The sequence below is a fragment of the Stylophora pistillata genome, chromosome 3 (assembly GCF_964205215.1).
Source record: "Stylophora pistillata chromosome 3, jaStyPist1.2, whole genome shotgun sequence".
Classification (NCBI taxonomy): Eukaryota; Metazoa; Cnidaria; class Anthozoa; order Scleractinia; family Pocilloporidae; genus Stylophora; species Stylophora pistillata.
The window spans coordinates 28504858-28529478 of NC_142521.1; the positions used below are offsets into that span (position 1 = coordinate 28504858).

The 24621-nt window shown below is 41.5% G+C and overlaps 4 protein-coding genes across 4 annotated transcripts; 1 reads left to right on the plus strand and 3 right to left on the minus strand.

Annotated features, from left to right (window-relative positions):
* Window positions 1-12635: 12635 nt before the first annotated feature.
* LOC148735441 (uncharacterized) lies at window positions 12636-13478 on the minus strand. Its single transcript, XM_088755666.1, has one exon. It carries the CDS (start codon window positions 13476-13478, stop codon window positions 12636-12638), a length of 843 nt encoding a protein of 280 aa, XP_088611792.1.
* Window positions 13479-13698: 220 nt separating this feature from the next.
* LOC111346950 (zinc finger protein 862) lies at window positions 13699-16382 on the minus strand. The gene has a single exon (XM_022954201.2). It carries the CDS (start codon window positions 16090-16092, stop codon window positions 13972-13974), a length of 2121 nt encoding a protein of 706 aa, XP_022809936.2. The 5' UTR covers window positions 16093-16382; the 3' UTR covers window positions 13699-13971.
* A 4418-nt stretch (window positions 16383-20800) lies between these two features.
* On the plus strand, window positions 20801-24415 carry LOC148735442 (uncharacterized). The gene is made up of 4 exons (XM_088754765.1): window positions 20801-21279; window positions 21465-21620; window positions 21693-21823; window positions 21928-24415. Exons 1-4 carry the CDS (start codon window positions 20870-20872, stop codon window positions 23085-23087), a joined length of 1857 nt encoding a protein of 618 aa, XP_088610891.1. The 5' UTR covers window positions 20801-20869; the 3' UTR covers window positions 23088-24415.
* LOC111346948 (uncharacterized) lies at window positions 22780-24258 on the minus strand. The gene has a single exon (XM_022954199.2). The coding sequence runs from the start codon at window positions 24256-24258 to the stop codon at window positions 23467-23469; it is 792 nt and encodes a 263-aa protein (XP_022809934.1). The 3' UTR covers window positions 22780-23466.
* Window positions 24416-24621: the final 206 nt, after the last annotated feature.

Genomic DNA, 24621 nt, shown 5'->3' on the forward strand with positions numbered 1-24621 from the left:
CTCCACTTGTTCAATGAACAAGTGAGGTTCTGGTTTTATTTGTCCAAACCTCAAGTCCAGTTGTCCTAGGATAATAATATAATAAATTTAATACTCATATTGCTCAAAATTCATTGTAAGTATACGAACTAATGCGCTTTACAATAAGTTAAAAATATCTAAAAGAAACTGTGGGGAATATAATGGTTAAATTACAAAATGAAAATAAAATTTTTTAACAATAAATTAAAAAGCGATAAAAAATCTATATAGTACATAGTCTAAAAATGTTCACGGAATTAACAGTATGATTGTTTCAAAACATACGTTTTTAGCTTCTTACAAATATGTACACTAGTTACAGCCCTTAGGCTCTCAGGGAAGAGAATTCCGTAAGAATGTCCCTAGTGGTCTTGGCAGATTTAATTGCTGGGCAAGCTATTAAATTAATAAAATTGGATCTTTAATTATAATCACAGGTAACCCAAGCGCTCTATATGAACCACACAAGGAACACAATATGGCATATCGATTTATAAGGATTTTTATGGGATTTTCTACTAGATATCCATGGAGGTAGTTAAAGTGAAAGTGTTCAATAAAAATGGCTTACCTTCTTCCATACGTGTGTTGTTTCCTCCTGGTGTCGCTATTTTGCCGATTTAACTTGATTTAAGCGAATTTTTTTTAATCCTGGTTTTCTCATCTTAAAGAGAAGAGAAGGTTGGAAACCATGGTGGTCGACTACCTGAGATATGGCCTCAGTGTTCGGGTCAAAACATAAAGTTAGAACTTTTCAAATCCTTTCAAACTGCCCCTCCACCATTTTCGATAGATAGCCAATCGAAGGAAGAAACTAAATCCCCAATGCATGAAGGATAATTTGGCACGAAAGTTCCATTTTGTCGCCCTCAACTCATATCAATTGAGGCTTGGATCGATAAGCCATGCAACCAACAAACGAGCTGAATCATGAACCGACTGCGAAGTGGGTTCGTTAGGTGTTCTGGGGTCAGTTATCAAGATGACAAGTACTTCCCCGCCCTCCCCTAGGACCTGTAAAACTTACAAACAAAACACACGCTTCTGCCACCCCACTGCAGATCGTTGCCCATTACCTTTGTATTTGGTCAGCCAATCAAAAACCAAGCTTACCATGGCCTTTGTATTTGGACAGCTAATCACAAATCAACATTTTTTGTAAACACTACTTTGACAGAACCCTGGACTTTTGACAGTTTAGAAGACTACACAAACGCTGCATGACAAGATGGAGCTAACGCCAGACCAGGAAAGCATTATGAAGGCTGTGAAATCAAGGCATAATGTGCTTTTCGCGGTCAAGCTGGCTCCGGTAAATTGGTCTTGATCCAATCAATCATAGTATGGATGCGAAGGCATGGCAAGGAAGTTGAAGTTTTATGGTCTAGTGGTATCGCTTGCACTGTCTATGAAGACTGTAGTGATAAAGCTGCGACAGTGCACTCACACTATGTATTGAATACCGTGTCGCTACCTTGGAAAGCTGTGGTGGAACGCTCCATTTCACAACCTCACGTTTGTTGGCGAATCCTCCGAACAGACGTTATAATTTTGGATGAAGCTAGCATGAGGAGTGGCCTTGTTTTTTGAGATCACCAATGCAATTCATCATGCTCTGCTTGAGGACGTCCACCCGAGCAAAATGAAAGGATTTAGAGGTAAGCAAGTCCTAATCACTGGTGAATTTCTCCAACTTCGCCCTGTACCAAGCCTCTTTGACCGTGAATGCTTTATGTTCGAGTCTCTTTTGTTTGATGAGGTGATTGTGCACCATTTCGAACTGACGGATTTCCTTCGCCAGGATCCCAATGAACTTGAGTTGCTTGCGGCGCTAAAAAACATTCACTTGGGATGTTGCTCTGATCAAACGCTGGAATTTTTTTGGGCCCTAGAAAGACCACTGCCTCAAAATATAAACGATGATGTGGTCGACATATATTTCCGTCGCATCCCTTCGCTGCTTCATAATATTAACATTATCCTTCGAATGGTGGGTGAAAAACTTGTGTTTGATTGTCAAGGCAGTGGTGATACCACTGGGATAAGTTGTTCTGCGAACAAGCGCATGCTGCTGAAACCTGGATGTAAAGTGATCCTTGTGTGGAATCTATTTGATGATCTAAAAACTGGATCGCGTGGAGTGTTGAAGAGAGAAGAAAATAGAGAGTTGGTAGTTGTATTTCCTTTGATTGGAGAGGTGAACATCAAAAAAGCAGATTTGGTTCAAGTGCGATGAGGCAGGGTGTGAAGTGGGCTCCAGGACATATGCCATTAGATGTCACAAATCTCAAGGGCTTACTCTAGACAGTGTGATAGTGCATTTTTCATCAGAATTCATTAAAACCTCTCTGTACTCACCTGCATCCCAGTATCATATTCTGGGCCCTGATCAAAAAGCTAAACTCAAAAATCTAAATCCTGATCCTTTACTGTGGAGTTTGTTACCAGATCTGGAAAACTTTGCAAGCTCACATCTTCCTTCTGTACAAACCAAATTTGGAATGGTGCTAAAGGGGTCTGTAATATCTTACCAACAAAGGCTCACAGAAAAATATGTCATAAATGGTTCTGCCCACATCTCATTCCCCAAGCTACCCCTTCCTAATACAGGTTAAAGGTTTAAGAACAATGAGTCAATTTGTTCGAACAGCAACAAATCAGCAAGGTTAGAGTCACTGTCAGTCACTTTAGAGGTGGTACATGCTTTAGAAGAAAAAATGAGAGAACAGGATGAAAGTGACCTTTCACATTTATTAAGGAAAAAAAGAATCACTGCAAGCATGTTTGGAACAGTGGCAAAGAGAATTCCTAATTTTGATACTCTTGTTAAACAACTTCAGCCTTCTAGGCTTGTACAGACAGCCGCTATAGAAATGGGGGGTAGAGCAGCATCCATATATGCCACTAAAGCAAAGAAAGGGATGGTAAACTTGTACTCAAGTGGTCTGGTAATAAATCCAAAATGGCCCTGGCTTGGAAGTTTTCCAGACAGGAAGGTTTAAGATATTGAGGCAGCTCAAAATGGTTCATAAAGTCCTTATGGCTTCTTTGAGACAAAGGTTGTCCAGGAAGGAACAACCAGCTTAGATGATGTGGCTTACCTTAGGCATGACCCCATTTCAAATGAATTAACCCTAAACAAGAAACATGCATATTATTTACAAGTACAATGCCAATTAGGTACTTCTGGCCTGGATTGGTGTGACTTTTTCTGTCACATCAATGATGATTTGTTTTTGTGCCAAAGAACAGTATTTGATCCTATTTTTTCCCAAGAATGTAAGGATAAGGTTGACATGTTTTATTTTAACTATTTTTTGTGAGAACACTTACATCACTGTAATATGTATAATGATGACACCCTGTGGCACCTGCTAAGACAGATTATTTTTCAAAATTAATGGTCCCTGAAAATTTACAAGCAAACATGCCACAGTCCACATCTGATTGACAGTGCCAAAAAGTGACAAAGGAATTTCATTGCCAAAAAGATGATATTCTTTAATTCGGCGTATGGCCCTCTCCACACGAATCCGAACTTTGGCTATGGTTTTTGTTTCTTTGACTTCCTCTGGTGAAAACTGTGCATGATTTAAAAGATATAGTGGAAGGTTTAGCTTTACCCCTTTACTACATAATAGATCATCAATATTAAAACCCTTATTAGCCATCACACTATTATTAGGCTCCAAAAGATCTAAAATTCCACAACACTCTGTGGTCTCTTTATCTGAAATAGAACCAGTATATAGTGAGGATACAAGTAAACAAACTTATTTTTCTCACCTTCACTCAGAAATGTTTTATTCGCTACCATTCTGGAAACTACATCGACTCGACTATCATCGCCTAACAATATCAACTTAAAAAATGGACAAAACCGGCGTTGAAAGGGAGTTAAAAAAAATGATATGACATACCAGTTGGCAAAGTGCGGATTATACGAACGCGAAAACCGAGCAAATATGGAGCTTTCTGACAAATCAAATACATCAGTAGGTCTGCAACTATTACAGTCGCTCTTTTTGAGAGTTCTCAGTGGATAAGTATCGTTTTGTTTCGAAACAAAGAAACAAGTAAAGCAAATATTTGCGTAACTCACCTTTCGTTGTCTCACGAGGCAGCCATTGTTTCCTGTAGCAACCGACTTGTTTGCCCTCCAACATGGCAGAAAAGATCACGTGACTTCTTAGTGCAAGGAGCCTATTTTTCCTTGATCCCTATGTGTGTGCCATCGATTGCTCCAAGACATTAAGGAAATCTATGTCTTTCCTATAAGTGCAAGGCCATTTCTTGAACTTCTTCTATGGTCTGCGGATGTTTAATATACTGCGGACCAAGCAGCCTAGAAATAGCCATGGTGACACGTCTCACCACATTTGAAACAGTTGATTTACCAATTCCAAAAGCATTGGCTACCGTTCTCATACGCCCTTCATCTGCAAGATAATAAGAGGGTGACAGCAACTTGTTTCTCGAGCGATAATGGCATTTGCATCCTTGTAGCTTGTCCTTCTAAACTAGGCCTCAGGTCGTCACATAACTTCAGAAATGTCTCACGGTTCATACAGAAATCTTCCTTACATTCTTCTGCAGTCACTCTTTGGGTAATAAAGTTGCCCCACGATTCATTACATCTCTCCGGTCTGACCCAAAATAATTTTGCATGAGGAAACAACCTTCCGTTAGTTCTCTTTCTTAAATCCTTGAGCATCAGCAATAGTTGAAGTCGTGTCCGTTGTCTTTTCTGGTGATTCAAAGTAGTTAAATTCATGATACAGAGCTGTAAATTGAGTACAGCGTTCGAGATAGCAGAGATCAACACAAGTGGCAAGGCCACCATATTGTGGAATTGAATCCTCCCTCCGAGTTTTTTACTTCTGCTGTGGTCTGGAACCTGTTCACACGATGCTAAAGAGTGGTACGAAAACCTATCCGATACGTAACGATTCACTTTCAAGATCGAAACGGCGCAGTGTCGCTCCGTTGTAAAAACCGCGCCGAAATCAGCGTTGCCTTTGTGAACAGAAGCCCTATCCGGTATGGTTTTTGTGTCCGCGCATGAGCTATCCGGTATAGTGTAGAAATAACAGCATGCTCCTAAACTCAATTTAAAAATATATTATAAAAATAATAAATAAAATTAAAATGAAACAAAATTAAATTAAAATGTTATAAAAAAGTAGTAAGCAATACACTGAGGAAAATGGGGTAAAATTGACATTTAGGGTTTGGGTTAAAGTTGTCGGAAATGTTTCTTCTGACAATATACTCACGACTCACTTTCAATTGAATAAACTGAACAATTTTATTCCGACTTCTCTAAGTTTTCTAACTCTCTCTCTCCGTGTGCTTTTTTCTCTTATCCCATAATGTTTTTTCTTTCGTTCCCAGCCTCCGCGGCTATCCTAGCTAGGGATGCCTGACTAATCTTACGATTAAGCATAAGCAAACAAATCAATATGGCTTAAACTTAACATAATCTCAAGAAAGTTAAGGTTAGGGTTAGATTAGGGTCAGGGCTAGCTTAGGGTCTTGGTTGGGGTTGGGGTTAGTTAAAGGTTAGGGTTAGGGTTAGCCACATATTCAATTTTTATGGGGGAATCAGGGGGAAACCGCACAGCGCGAGAGGGAACTATTAATTTGTTAGCATTGCCATTGGTTTCGTCGAATTTTAATTATATTTGGGCTTATTCCCTTCGAAAGTTAATGGCGTTACTTACCGTACTTTTGAACCCCAATATCTTACTTAAATTTTATTCAATAAAGCTGATAATCGGTATGCGTATATGTCTATGACGACAAACATATGAAACATATGTGTGAACTGCGGTTATGAGACGTATATGAGAACGATCCTTCACAGTAAAGCACTATTTGAGCAATAGTGAAAATCAGACCTGAAAAAAATTTCAGGCCTGTACGGGATTCGAACCACTGACCTATGCGATACTAGTGCAGCGCTCTACCAATTGAGCTAACAAGCCAACTGGGAGCAGGCCATCAAATTAATTCGACATAAACCCGTAGATGATAAATCAAACGACAACAAACATATGAAACATATGTGTGAACTGCGGTTATGAGACGTATATGAGAACGATCCCATACAAGCCTGAAATTTTTTTCAGGTCTGATTTTCACTATTGCTCAAATAGTGCTTTACTGCGAAGGATCGTTCTCATATACGTCTCATAACCGCAGTTCACACATATGTTTCATATGTTTGTTGTCGTTTGATTTATCATCTACGGGTTTATGTCGAATTAATTTGATGGCCTGCTCCCAGTTGGCTTGTTAGCTCAATTGGTAGAGCGCTGCACTAGTATCGCAGAGGTCAGTGGTTCGAATCCCGTACAGGCCTGAAATTTTTTTCAGGTCTGATTTTCACTATTGCTCAAATAGTGCTTTACTGCGAAGGATCGTTCTCATATACGTATATGTCTATCCTAGTACGTTAACCATACTAAGGTTCAGACTCAGATTCGTAAACAGGAATTTTTTATGAATTTTTAGTAGAGGGGGGTTACAAGGTAACGCCATTAACAGGGGATGAAACCTAATTAGCTTCCCAAATGTTAATGTCGTTACCTTCGATGTTAATATGGTTACCTACGATGTTAATGTGGTTACCTTCGATGTTAATGTCGTTACCTTCGATGTTAATGTGGTTACCTAGGTTAATGTGGTTACCTGAAATGTTAATGTGGTTACCTTAACTGTTAATGCGGTTACCTTAGTGTTAATACTGTTACCCTGGGTGTCTTTCTTTGCCTGTAGATCGTAGACGTTTTAACTGAATTTCATGAATCTTACACACGATAGTCATTGGATAACCATCTGTCTGGTGATCAAGTTACTAAAGATTTCATTTGGCAGTTTTAGAGTTAGAAGGCTTAGATCTACTTGGGAGGAGGGGCTAATGAAGATCAAGTTCTTTTTATCAAACAACAACATATTATACATCGTTAGAAAGGTCTTGACGAGAGGAACATTTTGGTGTATTTAAAACCCTTCAATGCGGAGGCCTTGGACTATGCCTACGACTAAGACTATGATTGTGACTAGCACTCTTATTTTGACAATGATTATGACTGGATAGGAAGATTACTATTACTAATACTAGAACGATAGATTTGACTATGTCCAAGAGTAACGCCATGGACATGGTTATTGTCATATTCATAGTCCTCCTAATCATAGTCAGAGTACTAGTCAGTCATACAGTCATAGTCATAGTTTTGGTCATGGCTATGACTTTGATAATGACTATGACCATACTATGGGTTTTAACTATTGCTAAGACTATGACTAGGACTGATACTAGGACGATAGATATGACTATGACAAAGAGTAAGGCCCCAGTCATAGACATACTCATATTCGTAGTCATAGTCAGGCATAGTCATAGTTTTGGACATGGCTATGACTTTGATAATGACTATGACCATACTATGGTTGTGACTATGGGTATAACTATGACTCTAACTGATACTACGACTATAGATATGACTATGGCTAGGAGTAAGGCCCTAGTCATAGACATAGTCCTAGTCCTAGTCGAAGTCATAGTGATAGTCATAGTAATAGTCATAGTCATAGCCATAGTCCTAGTCATTGTCAGACATAGTCATAGTCATAGTCAGTTTTTGACATGGCTATGACTTTGATAATGACTATGAACATACTATGGTTGTGACTATGGCTATGGCTATGACAATAACTGATACTACGACTTTAGATGTGACTATAGCTAAGAGTAAGGCCCTAGTCATAGTCCTAGTCCTACTCCTAGACTCCTAGTCAAAGTCATAGTGAGAGTCATAGTAATAGTAATAGTCATAGTCATAGTCATAGTCATAGCCATAGTCCTAGTCATAGTCAGATATAGACATAGTCATAATCATAGTTTGTGACATGTCTATGACTTTGATAATGACTATGAACATACTATGGTTGTCACTATGGCTATCACTATGACTATACCTGATACTATGACTATAGATATGACTATGGCTAGGAGTAAGGCCATAGTCATAGTCCTAGTCCTAGTCGTAGTCATAGTCATAGCCATAGTCTTAGTCATAGTCAGACATAGTCATAGTCATAGCCATAGTTTTCGTCATGGCTATGACTTTGATAATGACTCTGACGATACTATAGTTGTGACTACGGCTATGACTATGAGTATTACTGATACTATGACTATAGATATGACTATGACTAAGAGTTAGGCCATAGTCATAATCATTGTCCTAGTCATAGACAGAGTCATAGTCCCAGTCATACATCAGACATAGTCATAGTTATAGTTTTGGCCATGGCTATGACTTTGATAACGACTATGACCATACTATGGTTGTGACTCCTAGTATCAGTCATAGTCATAGTCATAGTCGTTATCAAAGTCATAGCCATGACCAAAACTATGACTATGACTATGACTGTCTGACTATGACTAGTACTCTGACTATGATTAGGACTATGACTATGACAATAACCATGTCCATGGCGTTACTCTTGGACATAGTCAAATCTGTCGTCCTAGTATTAGTAATAGTAATCTTCCTAGCCAGTCATAATCATTGTCATAATAAGAGTGCTAGTCACAATCATAGTCTTAGTCGTAGGCATAGTCCAAGGCCTCCGCATTGAAGGGTTTTAAATACACCAAAATGTTCCTCTCGTCAAGACCTTTCTAACGATGTATAATATGTTGTTGTTTGATAAAACAAACTTGAAGTCCATTATTCCTTCCAACAACAAAGAACAATACTCTATCAGAACTTAAATAACACTTTATTCCGTTGCTCAAGTGTTTTTCACAGGCTTGGGATGCCAGACCAAGGCCCAACCCTCCTCCTTTCTCATCCGGGCTTGGGTCCGGCAATGGCGGAGTTGAAAACTGAAGGAAAAAAAAAACGGAACGACGTAAGGAAAAAAAAACACAACAGGTTCTATACCTCATGTAGTCCTCTCATAATTTGCAAGTCAAGAGCATGACAGGTTGAGGAGTTAGGGAAGTACCCATGAGGGCATCTTATCTGCCATCTTGGAGTTTTTGGCTAAGGAGTAGCAGGGCCATTTTGGTCAAATTTTTTTTTGGCTAAGGAGTAGCATAGCCATTTGGGTCAAAATTTTGAATTTCCCTGAACCTCCTGCTATAGGCTCAATGATCCCCAACAGGAACTTCTATAGCACCTTTTTAGTGGTCTCCAAGCCTTAAGACGAGTTTTTCTCACTTTCACCCCTTAGCCCATTTTTTCATGTTTTGCTAGTCAATCTTCAAACCGTTGCTCAACTGTTTTTCACAGACTTGGGATGCCAGACCAAGGCCCAACCCTCCTCCTTTCTCATCCGGGCTTGGGACCGGCAATGGCCGAGTTAAAACGCAACGAAAACAAAAACAAAACGCAACGACGTCACGAAAAAAAACACAACAGGTGCCGTGTGATGTGATGCACCTGTTGTCGTTAGACTGAGTGATACGTGGGGCACTCCCCGGGGGCTGGTTACCCCAGCTCGCAGTTGATCCCTAACGAATCACTCAGAATCAGACAACAGTGACCACACGGACTTTTTTTTGTCTTTCTCAATTTTTTTTTCCTAATTTGCTTTTCTAATTTGTTTTTCTAAGGTACACAGCCACGGTCGTGTCTAATGGCGTTTCTTGAATAGGTTGTGAACCTTGTTCCTCACACGGTCGAAGGTATTATTTCGAAGGATCTGCTCCAGCAGCAGAAAATGGATTTTATCTGTGAGTTCACGGGGACCTTGTCCAAGTGCACAATTGCCTCTGTTATGAGGACTGTATCCTCGTCCGTCGATGCCTGTCTACCAGACGCTGACGAGTAATGTGACGCAGCAGACTTTTGGCAGAAGAACACCTCTGTGTTCTTCTGCCAACTGGTGGGACAGGACATAGCTCTTGGTCCTTGCTGCGGGATCTTCCTCTGGGAGGTTTCTGTGCCGGCAGGGTTCTGAGACTGGACCAAGTACCGTAGCCTGTCGAGCACCCGCTTAACCTTCTTTTCCGAAAACACAATCTTCCCAAAGACTTGATGCAGGCGCCACAGATGGTGTTGTGGCGTGAGGGGACGAAGGAGGCACCGCTTCCCACGAGTACTGAGAAGACTCGTCTTCCATTTCAATTTTTTTTCCTCCTCCGTTTTGGTTCTGAATCAGAGTGGTCGGTGAGGGATAGCACCAATGGCCTCTTACTGGGTTTGTTGATTGTCGTTGATTTTTTGTAGGGCTTGTAATCTTGCTTGCAGGTTGCACCTTCTTTTCCCCTCCCACCCCCACCACCTCTCCACTCTCACTCTCTCCATCGGTGCTTTGATATACTTCCCCCAAGGTGACTTCATTGTTAATAAGTTAATAAGTGAGAAAGGTGGTTTAGGTTTCTTCGAGTTTAATACCAAAGAGAGAGATTAGTCAGGGGCAGTCTCGGTATCATCGCTCACGTTCCCCTCCACGTTTATCTCTCTCCTCCTTTCTACAGTGCTGTACAGCATATTCTGGACTCTCCGCAACATGTCAGCGGAATGACACACATCTCTCGTGATCTTAATGCTTTTTCTTGCAACATGTTTGCTCTCCAGGTTGTTGTTGAGAGGAAGGCGGTTCTCAGCGATGCTTTCGTAAAGATACTGCGACATACATTCTTGATGTGGTCTAAATTGCACATTTGGCAAGCCGCCACGAAGTAGTAGAAGAATTTTATTTCCCTCACAAGGGTCTGGCTCATGTCAATCTAAAGAAACTGCAAAGCCCATGTCTGGCCCATGTCATCGGGATAATAGGCCTCAGGGGGCTCAAGAGGCACTCCTTCATTGCCAAGGCCTTCTGCGCTCCATGATCGTCAAGAGATGCTTCCCTCATCAGCTTGGTCGGCCAGCTACTCTTCAGTGTTCCTTCAGTCTTCGTTATAGTCATACCTATCGTCTTTGTCTCTATCAGAACTTAAATAACAGTTTATTCCCTTGGTTTTTAGTGTTTTTTACGGGCCTCGGATGCAAGTCCAAGGCCCCACCCTTCTCCTTTTTAATCCGGGCTTGGGACCCGCAATGGCGGACATGCTCTCGTAAAGATGCTCTGTGTAAGACAGTATCCTGCGACATATCCATCCTCCTCTTCAATTTTCCTTAAGTCTTCCTTATAGTCATAGCTATCGTCTTTGTCTCTATCAGAACTTAAATAACAGTTTATTCCCTTTCTGAAGTGTTTTTTACGGGCCTTGGATGCAAGTCCAAGGCCCAACCCTCCTCCTTTCTCATCCGGGCTTGGGACCGGCAATGGCGGAGTTAAAAACGCAACGAAAAAAAAAACAAAACGCAACGATGTAACCAAAAAAAAAAAACACAACAGGGGCCGTGTGATGTGATGCACCTGTTGTCGCGAGACTGAGTGATACGTGGGGCACTCCCCGAGAGTTGGTTACCCCAGCTCGCACTTGATCCCTGACGAATCACTCAGAATCAGACAACAGTGACGACACAGACTTTTTTTTGGCTATTTTTTTTTTTGAATATTTTTTAAGGTACCCAGCCGCGGTCTAATGGTATTTCTTCTTGAATAGGTTGTGAACCTTGTTCCTCACACGGTCGAAAGAATTATTTCGCAAAATCTGCTCCAGTCGGATGCTGGATCCGAAAATGGATCTTATCTCTGAGTGGGTGGGGACCTTGTCCAAGTGCGCAACTGCTTCTTTTATGAGGACTGTCTCCTCGGCTGACCATGCCTGTCTTGCAGACGCCAACGAGTATATCGAAGCGGCAGACGATTCAGGTATGTCTTGTTCTCCCAAGGGGTGGGACAGGACAAAGCTCCTTGTCCTTTCTGCGGGATCTTCCTTCGGGAGGTCTTTGGGGACGACAGGTTTCTGGGACTGGACCAATTACCGCACCCTGTCGATCACCCGCTTAACCTTCTTTTCCGACAACGCAATCTTCCCCAGGACCTCATCCTTCCCCATCAGAGAGACCACACGTTCCCTCCGGGGAGAATTTCGATGCCAGATGTCGTCTTCAAAGACGAAGGAAATGGCTGCCTGCTCCTCTGGGGTCAGAGAATGGGTAGACTGGCTAGGGCAAGGTTGCACAGTTTTGCTCTCCAAGGGTACGGCCTTGGTCTTGGTCGGCGTGGATGGCATTGTATGGGCCCTAATCTGCTGAGACGCCTCAGCCGCAAGCTCAGTAAGATCGTCTCTGAGGTACCTAGAGTTGGACATGGGATAAAAGTAAACCACATTGTATGAATGTCATTATCCCTGCGAGAAAGAAGTGTACACAGAGGTGCTTAAAACTCGATTTATTCCTGTTACCTACCAGGTCTGTGCTGGTTTTTCACTGTGGCACATGAGGCGTCTTAGGAGGTCCTCGTTTACTGGCATGCCCACCCACTTCTGCTCTCTCATTTTTGTGAGTAACCATTTTCTGAAATCAGTGGCGCTTATTGCCCGGTCACCACATACACCTGTTTTGGATACAAAGGCGGTGATCCGGTGACCAATGGTGGCCTTTTGAAAAGGTGCAACATCGGTTTTCAGAAAGATTTTCCCAGAGTCCGATACATCCTTCGTCATTAGTGGCCTAAGTTTTGTTATGAATATCTCAAGCTGGTGCACCATGTTGGAGTCTAGGGGGATGGGCGCTGTGTGAAACAACCAACATAACTTTACACCGTTCCTTCTTATCCCACTTGGCCGCTTTGAACTGTCCTATGGTGGCGGTTTCTAAAGCACCAGGACGTGAGCCGACGCTCCTTGTCAGCTGAATGAGGATGTAGTCACGCGCGGCTGCGTATTGGGCTGTGGTTAGGTTACGGCTGTTAGTGGCATTTTGCGCAACCTTCAAGGCGTGTATGCCTTCCTGGGCTGTTTCAGAATGCATGATTTGGTCCACTTCCTTTGTCGTGAGCGAACTGTAATTATAAGAGTTATAACAATAAACGACAGTTATATCCAGGGTAGCATGTAATAGCCAGAGGCTTATGAAATTAGGGCAAATAGTGTCGAAATGAACGTACTTCTCCGTTTCCTGCAAGATTTTTGTGTATCTTGCAGCCGAGGTCTCTTTGGTTATCGTCCGCCGCCATCCTTTTAGGCTGCTGCGCACTTCATCTAGGCTCTTTCTCTCACTTTCTGGCATATCGGGCAGGTCTGCTCTCTTACCTCTATTGAGCAGAAACTCGAGAAACATCTGCAGCGAATTCAAGTAACTCTTGAGGGTTCCGCCTGCCCGTTTGGTTAGGTTGGGCACAACCCAATCTAACCAAACCTTGGAGCCATCGTCCTCGCTGAGTACCTGAAGATCGCTGCCAGATGGCTGCAGTTCTTCTAAGATCTTCTTTACCTGCACTGCATGCTGCAAACTGAAACAAAAGGGAGACGAAAGAGCGAGTCTTGACTTCTTTTTAACACCACCGAATTTGTCCGAGTGGAACTGTAAAGACATAACCTTACTCTTACTGGTTCCTATCACGGTGGAAGCCTGCCACAGGTGTGACAAGGTAGGTGTAGAACGCCACCAACCATCTGTGGCGGGGCGTCTGCGGTGCGGGATGTGTGAAGTATGTCACCTCGTATTCATTTTCCTCCGGCTCATACGCAGAGTCAGAGTCCTCTGAGTCCACCTCTGCGCCTGATGCAGGCGCCACAGATGGTGTTGTCAGTGCTCGAAACTAACTTTTTGAAATGGTTTTCCCGGGACAAGTAGTAGGAAATTTTCAGTAGTCCTGGAAGGAATCTAACTAGTCCCATATATTGTTTTGAATCATTCACTCAGAAGAATACGCAGTTACATCTATCTTCCAAGGAAAATGATGGACCTGAAATTGTCAGTACCATGATATCTTATCTATCCACAGTAATATAAATAGTTTTGAAATAAAGGATAACTAGAAAATCAACATTGTGAGGTGTTTTCATCTGTCACTGTCCCTTAAACTTTAATCCAAGAAGTTAGGTCGGCGAGCCCTCTGTGATTCTTGCACCCAGTGAATAATGGCTTTCTCAGCAACAAATTCTTCTGGACTGGGACCATTCAGACAAATGTTCATTAAGTGGTCGACTGTGGACACTTCAAGGGAATTTCTGTATTCAGTCTTAAGTCTTGACATACAAGAAAAACCCCTTTCACAACAAGAGGTTGAAACAGCCATGGTAAAGCTTATCTCCACGAGCATAAGCACATGTGAGAACTGTGCATGGTTTACTTTGTATATTTGGTTCCAGAAGACTTGCTTTGTCAGGGTTTCCATGGCCCTGGTATTCAAGGCATGTAGTTTCAAGGATAGCCATTCGTCTTTTGCCTCATCAATATCAAAGTCATTTCTGTTCAGCACATCTCTGTAGTGATTGGCCAGGACCACAACATCCTCCTCACCATACATTCCTAGCTGATCCCTTGTTCTTGGCCATGAATTGTGATCTGTAATCACAGCTGCTGCTTTCAGAACAGGAGAGCAGAAACTCTCAAACCTTTGCTGCACAAATCTCCTTGAATCACTGAGAATATTTTCCCTGTTTCTAGCAAATGTTTCTGTATCATTCTCTGCTCTCTTGAGATTCACATCCTGAAATACTTCTCCATCACCAACTTTTTCTTGGAATGACTGCAAATGCCTACCTCCACGTCTGGCCATGTTATGCAGGGCAAGGTCAACCCTGTCTAGTTCATGTTTCACATCTGATACTGCAACTTCATTTCTCTGGAAGACAAGGGAGACTTTGGATATTTCAAAAGCAATATCCCACAACAAATGCAAGTACTGTAAAAATCTGTAGCTAGTCAGTTTTTTGTAGACATTTTTCGCTCTTCCTTGCATCTCAGCAGATGAATCATTTGCTTCTGCTGTATGAGCAAAGTGTGCAACTATCACCTTGTAGTTTTTCCCAACTAACACTTCAATTGCTCGTAAAAAGTGTGGTACCCATCTGGTCCCATCAGCCTTTGTAGGTTTTCCCACATTGACCTCCATAGCATCTGCAAGCTCCTTCAGTTCTCTTACTGCCTTGGCAGAGTACCTGTAGTGTTTCCAACAGCCAGTAAGCACTTCTTTCACCTGTTTCATGACCTCACATGACTTGACTGTGTCAGCAAAAGCTAGTTCCAATTTATGAGCAACACAGTGGATTCCAACTACATGTGGAACTTGGGCTTGCAACATTGCCACAACACCACCTAGTCTACCTATCATGACTGAAGCACCATCTGTACCGGTAGAAATAAGCTTTTCTTTCCAGTGCTCATCTTTTTCGTCCATCACTGTTTCAATGGCATGAAGAATTCCAGGTGCTTTTGCACTAGGAACCTCTTTCAGTCCCACATAAAATGTTATGGTTTCTGCTGATGGCAAAGCACATCTCACATAAACAATTTCCTCCTCAGTCACACTAAAATCTGTGCTTCCATCCGCCAATACAGACAGAAATCGTGCATTCTTAATAATAGCTGCTTGTTCTTCTTTCATGACCTGGGATATATGCTTACAAAATTCTTTACATCCATGATCATTTCTATATGTTTGTCCTAACACAAGTCCATTTTTAGTTTGAAGAGAACACAAATGAGGAAAACTGGAAAAAGGCATCTTGAGATAGCATACGTAGTAGGCTGTATTAAACAGCTTTTCCATCTTTGCAACAGTATCTTTCTCTAGTCTTAGCAATTCAGCATCGATTGTCCCTTTTCTTGCACCTTTGGTTTTAGCAACTTTAGCATCCACACTCAATACATGTCCAGCAGATCTTTCATGAGATCTTAGCCCGTCCAGCTGAAAATTTTGACTCCCGCAACAAAACGAAGACTGCTTGTTTTTGCTGTTTGGAAAATGTAGGCAATATTGGCAGAACATTTTCCCTGACTCATCATCGTACATCAACCACGCAAATTCCTTTCTCCATGCTTCCTTAAAAGCCCTTTCCTTTTTGGCTTTTTTAGCTTTTGGCTCAGAATCTTCACAGTCTGTTGTTGTTGAAGCTTCTTTATCTTTGCTTGTACTTTGCTTTGTATTTTGCTCTGTTCCTCTGAAATAGCCAAGCAAAGAAAAACAACGGCGAGCGGCCATGATGCGAATCAATTTCCCGCCATGCTGCTATCTACTGCGCATGCTAGGAAGTCTTTGCTCGAACCAGTTCCTCTCCATTTTCAAAATGGCGTCACGGCATGCCCCTTTGCACGTTCGTAAATAAAGACAAAGCACACATTTAATGGATGTTTTTATTGACTTAAAATTCGTAAAATACAAAGCAGATAAAAACAAGAAACTGCCTACTCGTCCAAAGGTAAGAGTAATCGTAATTCTCACTCGTCCAATGGTACATTTTACTCGTTTTTGACGAGTGAACGACCGTTAGTTTCGAGCACTGGTTGTGGCGTGAGGGGGCGAAGGAGGGACCGCTTTCCCTGAGTACTGAGAAGACTCGTATTCTTTTTCAATCTTTTTCCTCTTGCGTTTTGGATCAGAATCTGAGTCCTCAGTGAGGGATAACACCTCCAATGGCCTCTTACTTGGTCTTGTCTGCTTGGGAGAGGGTGTGGAGGGTTGTGGTTGACACTCCTCATCACTCCCCTGATAATGACGAGCCATCTTTAAGTAGGAGATATATCTATGCCCTTTGAAGTTAGAAGAATAATTTCAATGATAAACAAGGTGTTGTTTAGGACGGCGGGTCTAGAAACGTGACAGCACCACGTTCAAAGACCCTGGTTACGCTTTATACGCTACAAAACACAGAAAAAGGTTTATAATACCTTTAATGTCCAAGTGGTGGACTTGGCGCGAATGTTGGGGCAGGAACGCCCTAACAAACGTGCAGCCCTGGACAGGGCACCACCACCGCCTCCTCCTCCTCTTTGTTTTCGAGGTACTGGCCTTTCCTCTATACGTATGTATTGCACCATACTTTAGTCTCCCAGCAGTGGCTAGGGCGAAGAGCCGCTCCACGTCCTGGCTGGAAATCTCGCCCTTTGATGGATGAAGCTTAAACAAATATCAGTAATGAACAAATCGAACTTGCACATGTTGAGTATGACTTGGCTATGCGCATATATTGAGGCAAATGGTTAGGGTTAGGACATTTCACTCCATACTAGGTTATACCTTTTGTAGGTGCCTCTTTAGATTCCGTCCTGCTGAGCCCTTACATCCAGGAACGAGGCATTGTTTCTTCTGGCGTTTATGTTTTTCAGGGCCTTTGAGTTTGCTTGCAGGTTCCACCTTCTTTTTCTTTTGCACCCCCACTTCCTCTTCACTCTCACTCTTGCCATCGGGGCTTTCATATACTTCCCCCAAGGTGACCTCATCGTCTTCAGACTCGGGTAAGGAAGTTAATAAGTGAGAAAGGTGGTTTAAGTTTCATTTTTGGAGTTGAATACCAAAGAGTTGGCAATGAAGCTTGTAAAAGGGTGTGGCGACTAACCTGAGAATAGTTAGGGTCAGTCTCGGTATCATCGCTCACGTCCCCCTCTACGTTCATCGCTCTCCTCCTCTTTTCTACAGTGCTGTACAGCATATTCTGGACCCTTAGCAACATGTCAAGGGAATGACACACATCTCTCGTGATCTTAACGCTCTGTCTTGCAACATTTTTGCCCTCCGGGTTGTCGTTGAGAGGAAAGCGCTTCTCAGAGATAACCTCGTAAAGATACTGTGTGTAAGACAGCATCCTGCGACATACACTCGTGATATAGTCTAAATTGCACATTCGGCAAGCCGCCACGAAATAGTAGAAGAATTGTAGTTCCCTCGCAAGGGTCTGGCCCATGTCATCTGGATAATAGGCCTCGGGGGGCTCGAAAGACACTCCTTCATCTATTGCCAAAGCTTGCTGCGCTTCATGATCGTCAAGAGATGCCTCCCTCATCAGCTTGATGAGGTCGGCCAGCTCCTCTTCAGATTTCCTTGCTTGAGCCATTTATAACTGAAGATTGAATAAACACCTGACTTTACCACTAAGATAAGAATCCTTGGAACTAAAAAAGCTAAACGGCTTAAGGCAATACAGAACAATCTATCACTTATAGAGCGCTATTTACAATAACAGATAAACAGCGCTTTACAATCAATCCTAACTAGCCCATCCCACCCAACGGGAGGACATCCATCACACAGTAATCTCGTGCGTGGAAATTTAACGTCTCCTACCCCTAGGAGACGGGACCTCCATTTTTCGTCGCTATCCGAGAAGACTAGAATATTTAACCATTTCTTGATGTTATAGAAAGGTGGCATATTCTCCTCAATTATTTTAAGACCTTGAGTGTTGGTCCGGGGACCTCACGCACAACACTCCAGCGCTCTATCCATTGAGCTAACTGGGAGGTGGTTATCATTCGAACGTGAATACGAGTTCCTGTAATAACAAGGGTCCTCCGACAACATCGCAGCATAAAACAAGCATCAACCATAATCAAACATGAATAGGAAGTCCTCAAGTTCTAGTAACAAGGGTCCTCCGACATCAACACAGCATGAAACAAGCCTCGATCATTGTCCAACATGGTTAGGAGGTCCGCAAACTCTAGTAACAAGGGCTCTCCTTCAACATCACAGCATAAAACAAGCATCAATCCTCATCAGACATGAATAGGATGTCCTCAAGTTCTAGTAACAAGGGTCCTCCTTCAACATCACATTGTAAAACAAGCATCATTCCAATATGAATAGGTTCTCAAGTTCCAATAGCCAGGGTCCTCCGACAACATCAACGCGTAAGACAAGCAACAATCACCATTCAATCATGAATAGGAAGTCCTCAAGTTCTAGTAAGAAGGGTCCTCTGACATCAACACAGCATAAAACAAGCCTCGATCATTGTCAAACATGGTTAGGAGGTCCGCAAATTCTAGTAACAAGGGTTCTCCTTCAACATCACAGCATAAAACAAGCATCAATCCTCATCAAACATGAATAGGAGGTCCTCAAGTTCTAGTAACAAGGGTCCTCCTTCAACATCACATTGTAAAACAAGCATCATTTCAACATGAATAGGTTCTCAAGTTCTAATAGCCAGGGTCCTCCGACAACATCAACGTATAAGACAAGCAGCAATCACCATTCAATCATGAATAGGAGGTAACGCACCGCGGGAACCGTATTTTTTCACCAACAGGGCTTACTGACTCGCTGGTTCCCTCACTCTCTCACCTGAGCTTTCACGAGTCGAACTGTCCTTGAATAACGTTTTCGACGTCTTTTAGGTTGACAAGATGAGGGAACTTCACCCAAGCAGTATCACCTTTTCTTCCCCAACCCCAACATAAAAGGTATTCTCTAAACAGGCAAGGGAAGGCGACACTGATTTTGTATATTTCACCTCACTCGGACCCAATCCCACGCGGCCAGGCCCCCAAAAAAACTTTCTCTGCCAAGAGAAAGCCCCTTTAAAAACTTGTCCACGCTAATGTCGGAGCACATTATGATTTAGCCTGACCCATTTCATATACTTATTAGCATTCCTTCCCTCTCGCCCCGGTTAGGGCTCCTCGAAGACCCCTGATAACAGGGACATCCCTATAAAGCTGTCATATCCTTTCAGGTTATTTTATAGCTTTTGCCCTTTTCTTTATTCCACGCGTTGCTTTAACTCCCAATGTCAGGGTAGTTTTCATGGGGGCCTTCTTTTTGATGTCCGCCATGTTGGATTTTTTGGCCAAGGGGTAGCATGGCCTTTTTGGTCAAAATTTTAAATTTCTTTGAAACTCCTGCTATAGGCTCAATGATCCCCAACAGGAACTTTTAGCGCTTTTTGAGTGGTCTCCAAAGCTTAAGACTGAGTTTTTCTCACTCTTACCCCTTAGCCCATTTCTCATGTTTTGCTAGTCAATCTTCAAACTAACGTAACTCCATTGTCTCTTGAAGAAAAATATTCACATTTGGTATGTGACTAGTTCTATACCTTATGTAGTAGTCTCTTAAATTGCAAGTCAAGAGCATGACAGGTTGAGGAGTTAGAGCAGTTCCCATGAGGGCATCCCATTTGATGTCCGCCATCTTGGATTTTTTGGCAAAGGGGTAGCATGGCCATTTTGGTCAAAATTTTAAATTTCTTTGAAACTCCTGCTATAGGCTCAATGATCCCCAGCAGGAACTTCAAGCGCTTTTTGAGTGGTCTCCAAAGCTAAAGACTGAGTTTTTCTCACTCTTACCCCTTAGCCCATTTTTGAAGTTTTGCTAGTCAATCTTCAAACTAACGTAACTCCATTGTCTCTTAAAGAAATGTATTCATATTTGGTATGTGATTAGTTCTATAACTTATGTAGTACTCTCTTAAATTGCAAGTCAAGAGCATCACAGGTTGAGGAGTTAGAGCAGTTCCCATGAGGGCATCCCATTTGATGTCCGCCATGTTGGATTTTTTGGCAAAGGGGTAGCATGGCCATTTTGGTCAAAATTTTAAATTTCTTTGAAACTCCTGCTATAGGCTCAATGATCGCCAGGAGGAACTTTAAGCGCTTTTTGAGTTGTCTCGACCTTAAGACTGAGTTTTTCTCACTTTTACCCCTTAGCCCATTTGTGATGTTTTGCTAGTCAATCTTCAAACTAACGTAACTCCATTGTCTCTTAAAGAAATATATTCATATTTTGTATGTGACTAGTTCTATACCTCATGTAGTACTCTGTTAAATTGCAAGTCAAGAGCATGACAGGTTGAGGAATTAGAGCAGTTCCCATGAGGGCATCCCATTTGATGTCCGCCATCTTGGATTTTTTGGCAAAGGGGGCATGGCCAGTTTGTTCAAAATTTTAAATTTCTTTGAAACTCCTGCTATTCTCCATTTTCACATTACCCAAAATACCTTGCGCCTTGGGGGGTAACTTTGGAGCCCTAGTTACAAGCAAAATGGCGGCTCCAACCAAACAAACGGATTTAAAGCTACCAAATTGTTATAAAGATGCTTCTAAACTCACGAAACCAAAGCTTAAGGAAGTTTGTAGAGCTCTCTCTGTAGATTTTGAGAAAAATATCGGGAAGAAAGCGCTCGTAAACATTGTTTGCAACGCTTTAAATCTGTCAACATCATCCACGACCGCTACAAAGACCGAGAATCAGTCAGCTTGCTGGACTTTACCAACCATAGCTTATCTACAGAAGCAAAAAGAATGGAAGAAAGACTTAACAGGCATACCAATGCTCATGGATGAGTCAATGGTCAAGTCATATTTAATTGGAGTTGGTTATGAAGAGCAAACTGTGCGAAAGTATAAGACACTTCGTGCATGGGAGCACAAGCAAGATGTACATTCTGTCAAGTAAGTCTGTGTTTTATGTTTGATTATAAAACATTGCAACTACACTTCAAGTGAGACATAATAGCATGTCTGAGAAAATAAACCCGTCTTCAAAGTAAAATTGCAACATTTTAGATAAGTTGAAACTTTGTCTTTATTCTGTCTCATTATAGTTTTGACCTTTCCTTTACTGTTTTGTGCTTTAGAGTTCATTTGCTACCCGATTTCCCAAGTCTTTGGGCTCTTAGAGGAATCTGCAACCCGTCATTCTCAACTGATCAGGAGGAAAGCAAAATGATGTACGTTGTACTGGAAACCCAATCAAGCAAACCAGTGTTTTGCCACTGCACATGCACAATTGGGTAAGCTGGCTGTATTTATTTAAAAAAATGTCAAATGAAATTGATTACTTAAATGTAGCATTTGTTTTCTAGGTTGAGAGGGGACTGTAGCCATGTGGGAGCTATTCTCTTTACCCTGTGTGATGTAGTAGCTGAGGGAAAACAGCATCTTCCACCTGACCCCACCTGTACTGATCTGCCTTGTTCATGGTCAGATCCTAAAGGTATCCTGAAAATTAACTTTATAATATTGTGGATTATTATTCTATTATATGTCGGGATTTATTTTCTATTTTTCAAATGCATTTCTCTTTTGCCCATTTTACAGGTGCCAAAGTTGAACCTGTCATTGTAGAGGATATCAACTTTTATAAGGCCAAAGTAGGTAAAGAACCACCCACAAAGAAATTCCATCCATCCCCTTCTGTAACAGAAAGTTTCTATGGAACCACACAGCATGATAAAAGGACCATGGATGAATTAAAAATGAACTTAAAGAGAGACCTTTTCTATGCAAATCATGGAAACCCCATGCCACCTATATTCTACATATTAGCCCAAAAAGATATTCTACCCCAATCACCATTACAGCAAGAATTGCCTGATTTCTTGCCAGCTGATGATCCACATTTGGCGTACAGTTTTAATGTGGACATTGAAGACATCACCGAGCATGAGAATGTTAGAGCAATAGTAAGCCCTATCAAGTCAAATCCAGCTTCACTACATGACATCACTTCAAAAGCTGATGCAATTATTGACAAGCTCAGAGTACAAGATGATGATATCAAGAAGATCGAAAAGGCTACAAGGGATCAATCAAATTGTAAACAATGGTTTGTAGAAAGAACCCCTAGAATTACAGCTTCACAATGTAAACGAGCTCTCATGAAAGAGACAACTAGTCCCACCAAAGCTGTGAGTGAAATCCTTGGCTATAACAACAAGATTCAAACTGGACACATGAGAGATGGCATTTGTTCTGAAGGGGAAATCATTGAACAATATATGAAAATAACAAATAACAAAGTACAAAAATCTGGCTTTTTTGTGTCAAAAACTCATCCCTTCCTAGGAGCCTCTCCCGATGGATTGATAGATGATGATGGATCTATTGAGGTGAAGAAAATCCACCCACATTACAATGAGACCTTGGAAGCAGCATTGAAAAGACTACACATTGTCAAAGATGTAGATGGATGTTTAATTGTTAATGAAAACCATAAATATTACTATCAGATGCAACAGCAGCTGTTTTGCACTGGTCGAAGATGGACTGACTTTGTGGCTTCTGATGGCACTCACTTGTTTGTTAGAAGAGTGGATTTTAATGAGGATTTCTGGAATAATAATTTACCAAAACTCAAGAAGTTTTTTTACAACATACTTTTGTTAGAGTTAGCTTATCCCAGAGTGAAATATGGCATTGAAAGAATAGGTAAACTGGGAATTGAATTTTCTACTCTTGCTTCATTGAGACAAATTTAAAATTGTTTAAGTTAAGACTGTCACAGTATCTGCTTACATTAGTGTTAAGATAATAGGATTGCTTTTGTATAACAACAATAGATGTTGTCTTAATTTTTGACCTCATTGGGTTTCAATTTCCAGAAAAAATCTAATCAAATGATTGGATTACTTTTTGAGTAATCATATCGACTATCAAAATATGTTGATTCTAAAAATGTTAATTGTGAAAATATTGAGGGGCCACAGCCAGGATGAAACAGGGTTGAAATTTGAAGTCTTCGTCATTTTAGCCAGAGATTGTTCCTTAAATTTGAAAAATGTTAATGTTCAAATTACAGCTGAAAAACTGCCCGTTTTGTATACAGATATTGTTTGTAATGAATCAGGTACTTTCCTCTTACTGTCTTAAGATAGGTGCTTGAAAGTTAACCAGATATGCACACACAGTAAAAATTTGTTCAGCTAAATGAGCCATTGAGAGTGGAATTGGTTTACACAGGATCTGAAAAGTTTTGATTCGTTGGATAGCTCTCTCAACGTGTATTCTTGCCTCTGCAATCTTCTCTGAGCGCTTTCCCTCATGTTTTTTTAGTTGTGATCTGCCTGTTCCTTTAAAATCTGGAATAGTAACCTTCACTCCTTTTTCTTCCATTGCTTCATTGATATCAAATCCTCTGTCAGCCATTAATTCATCCCCTGCCTTTAGGGTAGCAATAAATTCTGCACTGCTTGCTGTGATGTGTTTGTCTGATGTCCTGCCTCCCCATGCTCGAGACACATAAACAATTGCTCCATGTGCATTTATTGCCACTAGAAACTTAAAGGTTGTATGACTCTTGTAATTTGAGTATACTTCTTTGCAGGCCTTTAATGAGGAGGGTTTCTGGGTAAAGATTTCAGTGCAATCCACAATAACTTTGAGGTCAGGGAATGATGAGAACTGATTTGCCTTTCCACATTCCTCATAGTCAGGCATTTGGCAGAGATCTTTTAAGTGGAAATACAGCAGATTAATCCATGCAGAAAAATTTTTGCTGACACTTGCTTCACTGATTCCAAATCTCAAAGCCAGATCTGGCAGTGTAAGTCCTACTCTTAATCTAACAGCGACCATGAACAACTCCTCCTCCAATGGCAGCTTGGATGATGGCCCTGGTTTGTTTCCTAACTGACAGTCACGTAAAGCCATTTCAGATCCTCTCCAACATTTTTTTTTTTGTCTACACCAACAGCATTTAAATAGTTAAATAATGCTTTGAAGGTGTCATAGTTAGGGAGACTAGTCCAAAAATGAAATTTGTCATTGTCTAGCTTAATTTGATCCAATAAAAGACATTTTGCACGTAGCTTTTGATTTTCGTGCTCAAGTTCGCTCACTTTGCTCTGCAAAGAAGTGAGCTCTTGCAAAATGTCATCGCTTAATTCTCTTGACTTGGGATCCACCTGCGACTTGCAGTAGTCATGCTCTTTCAATGGGTGTTCTATTGGTAAACAAGCTCCCCATATTTCATGATCATCAACAGATTTGAATGATTTTCTTGGGCGACCCCTA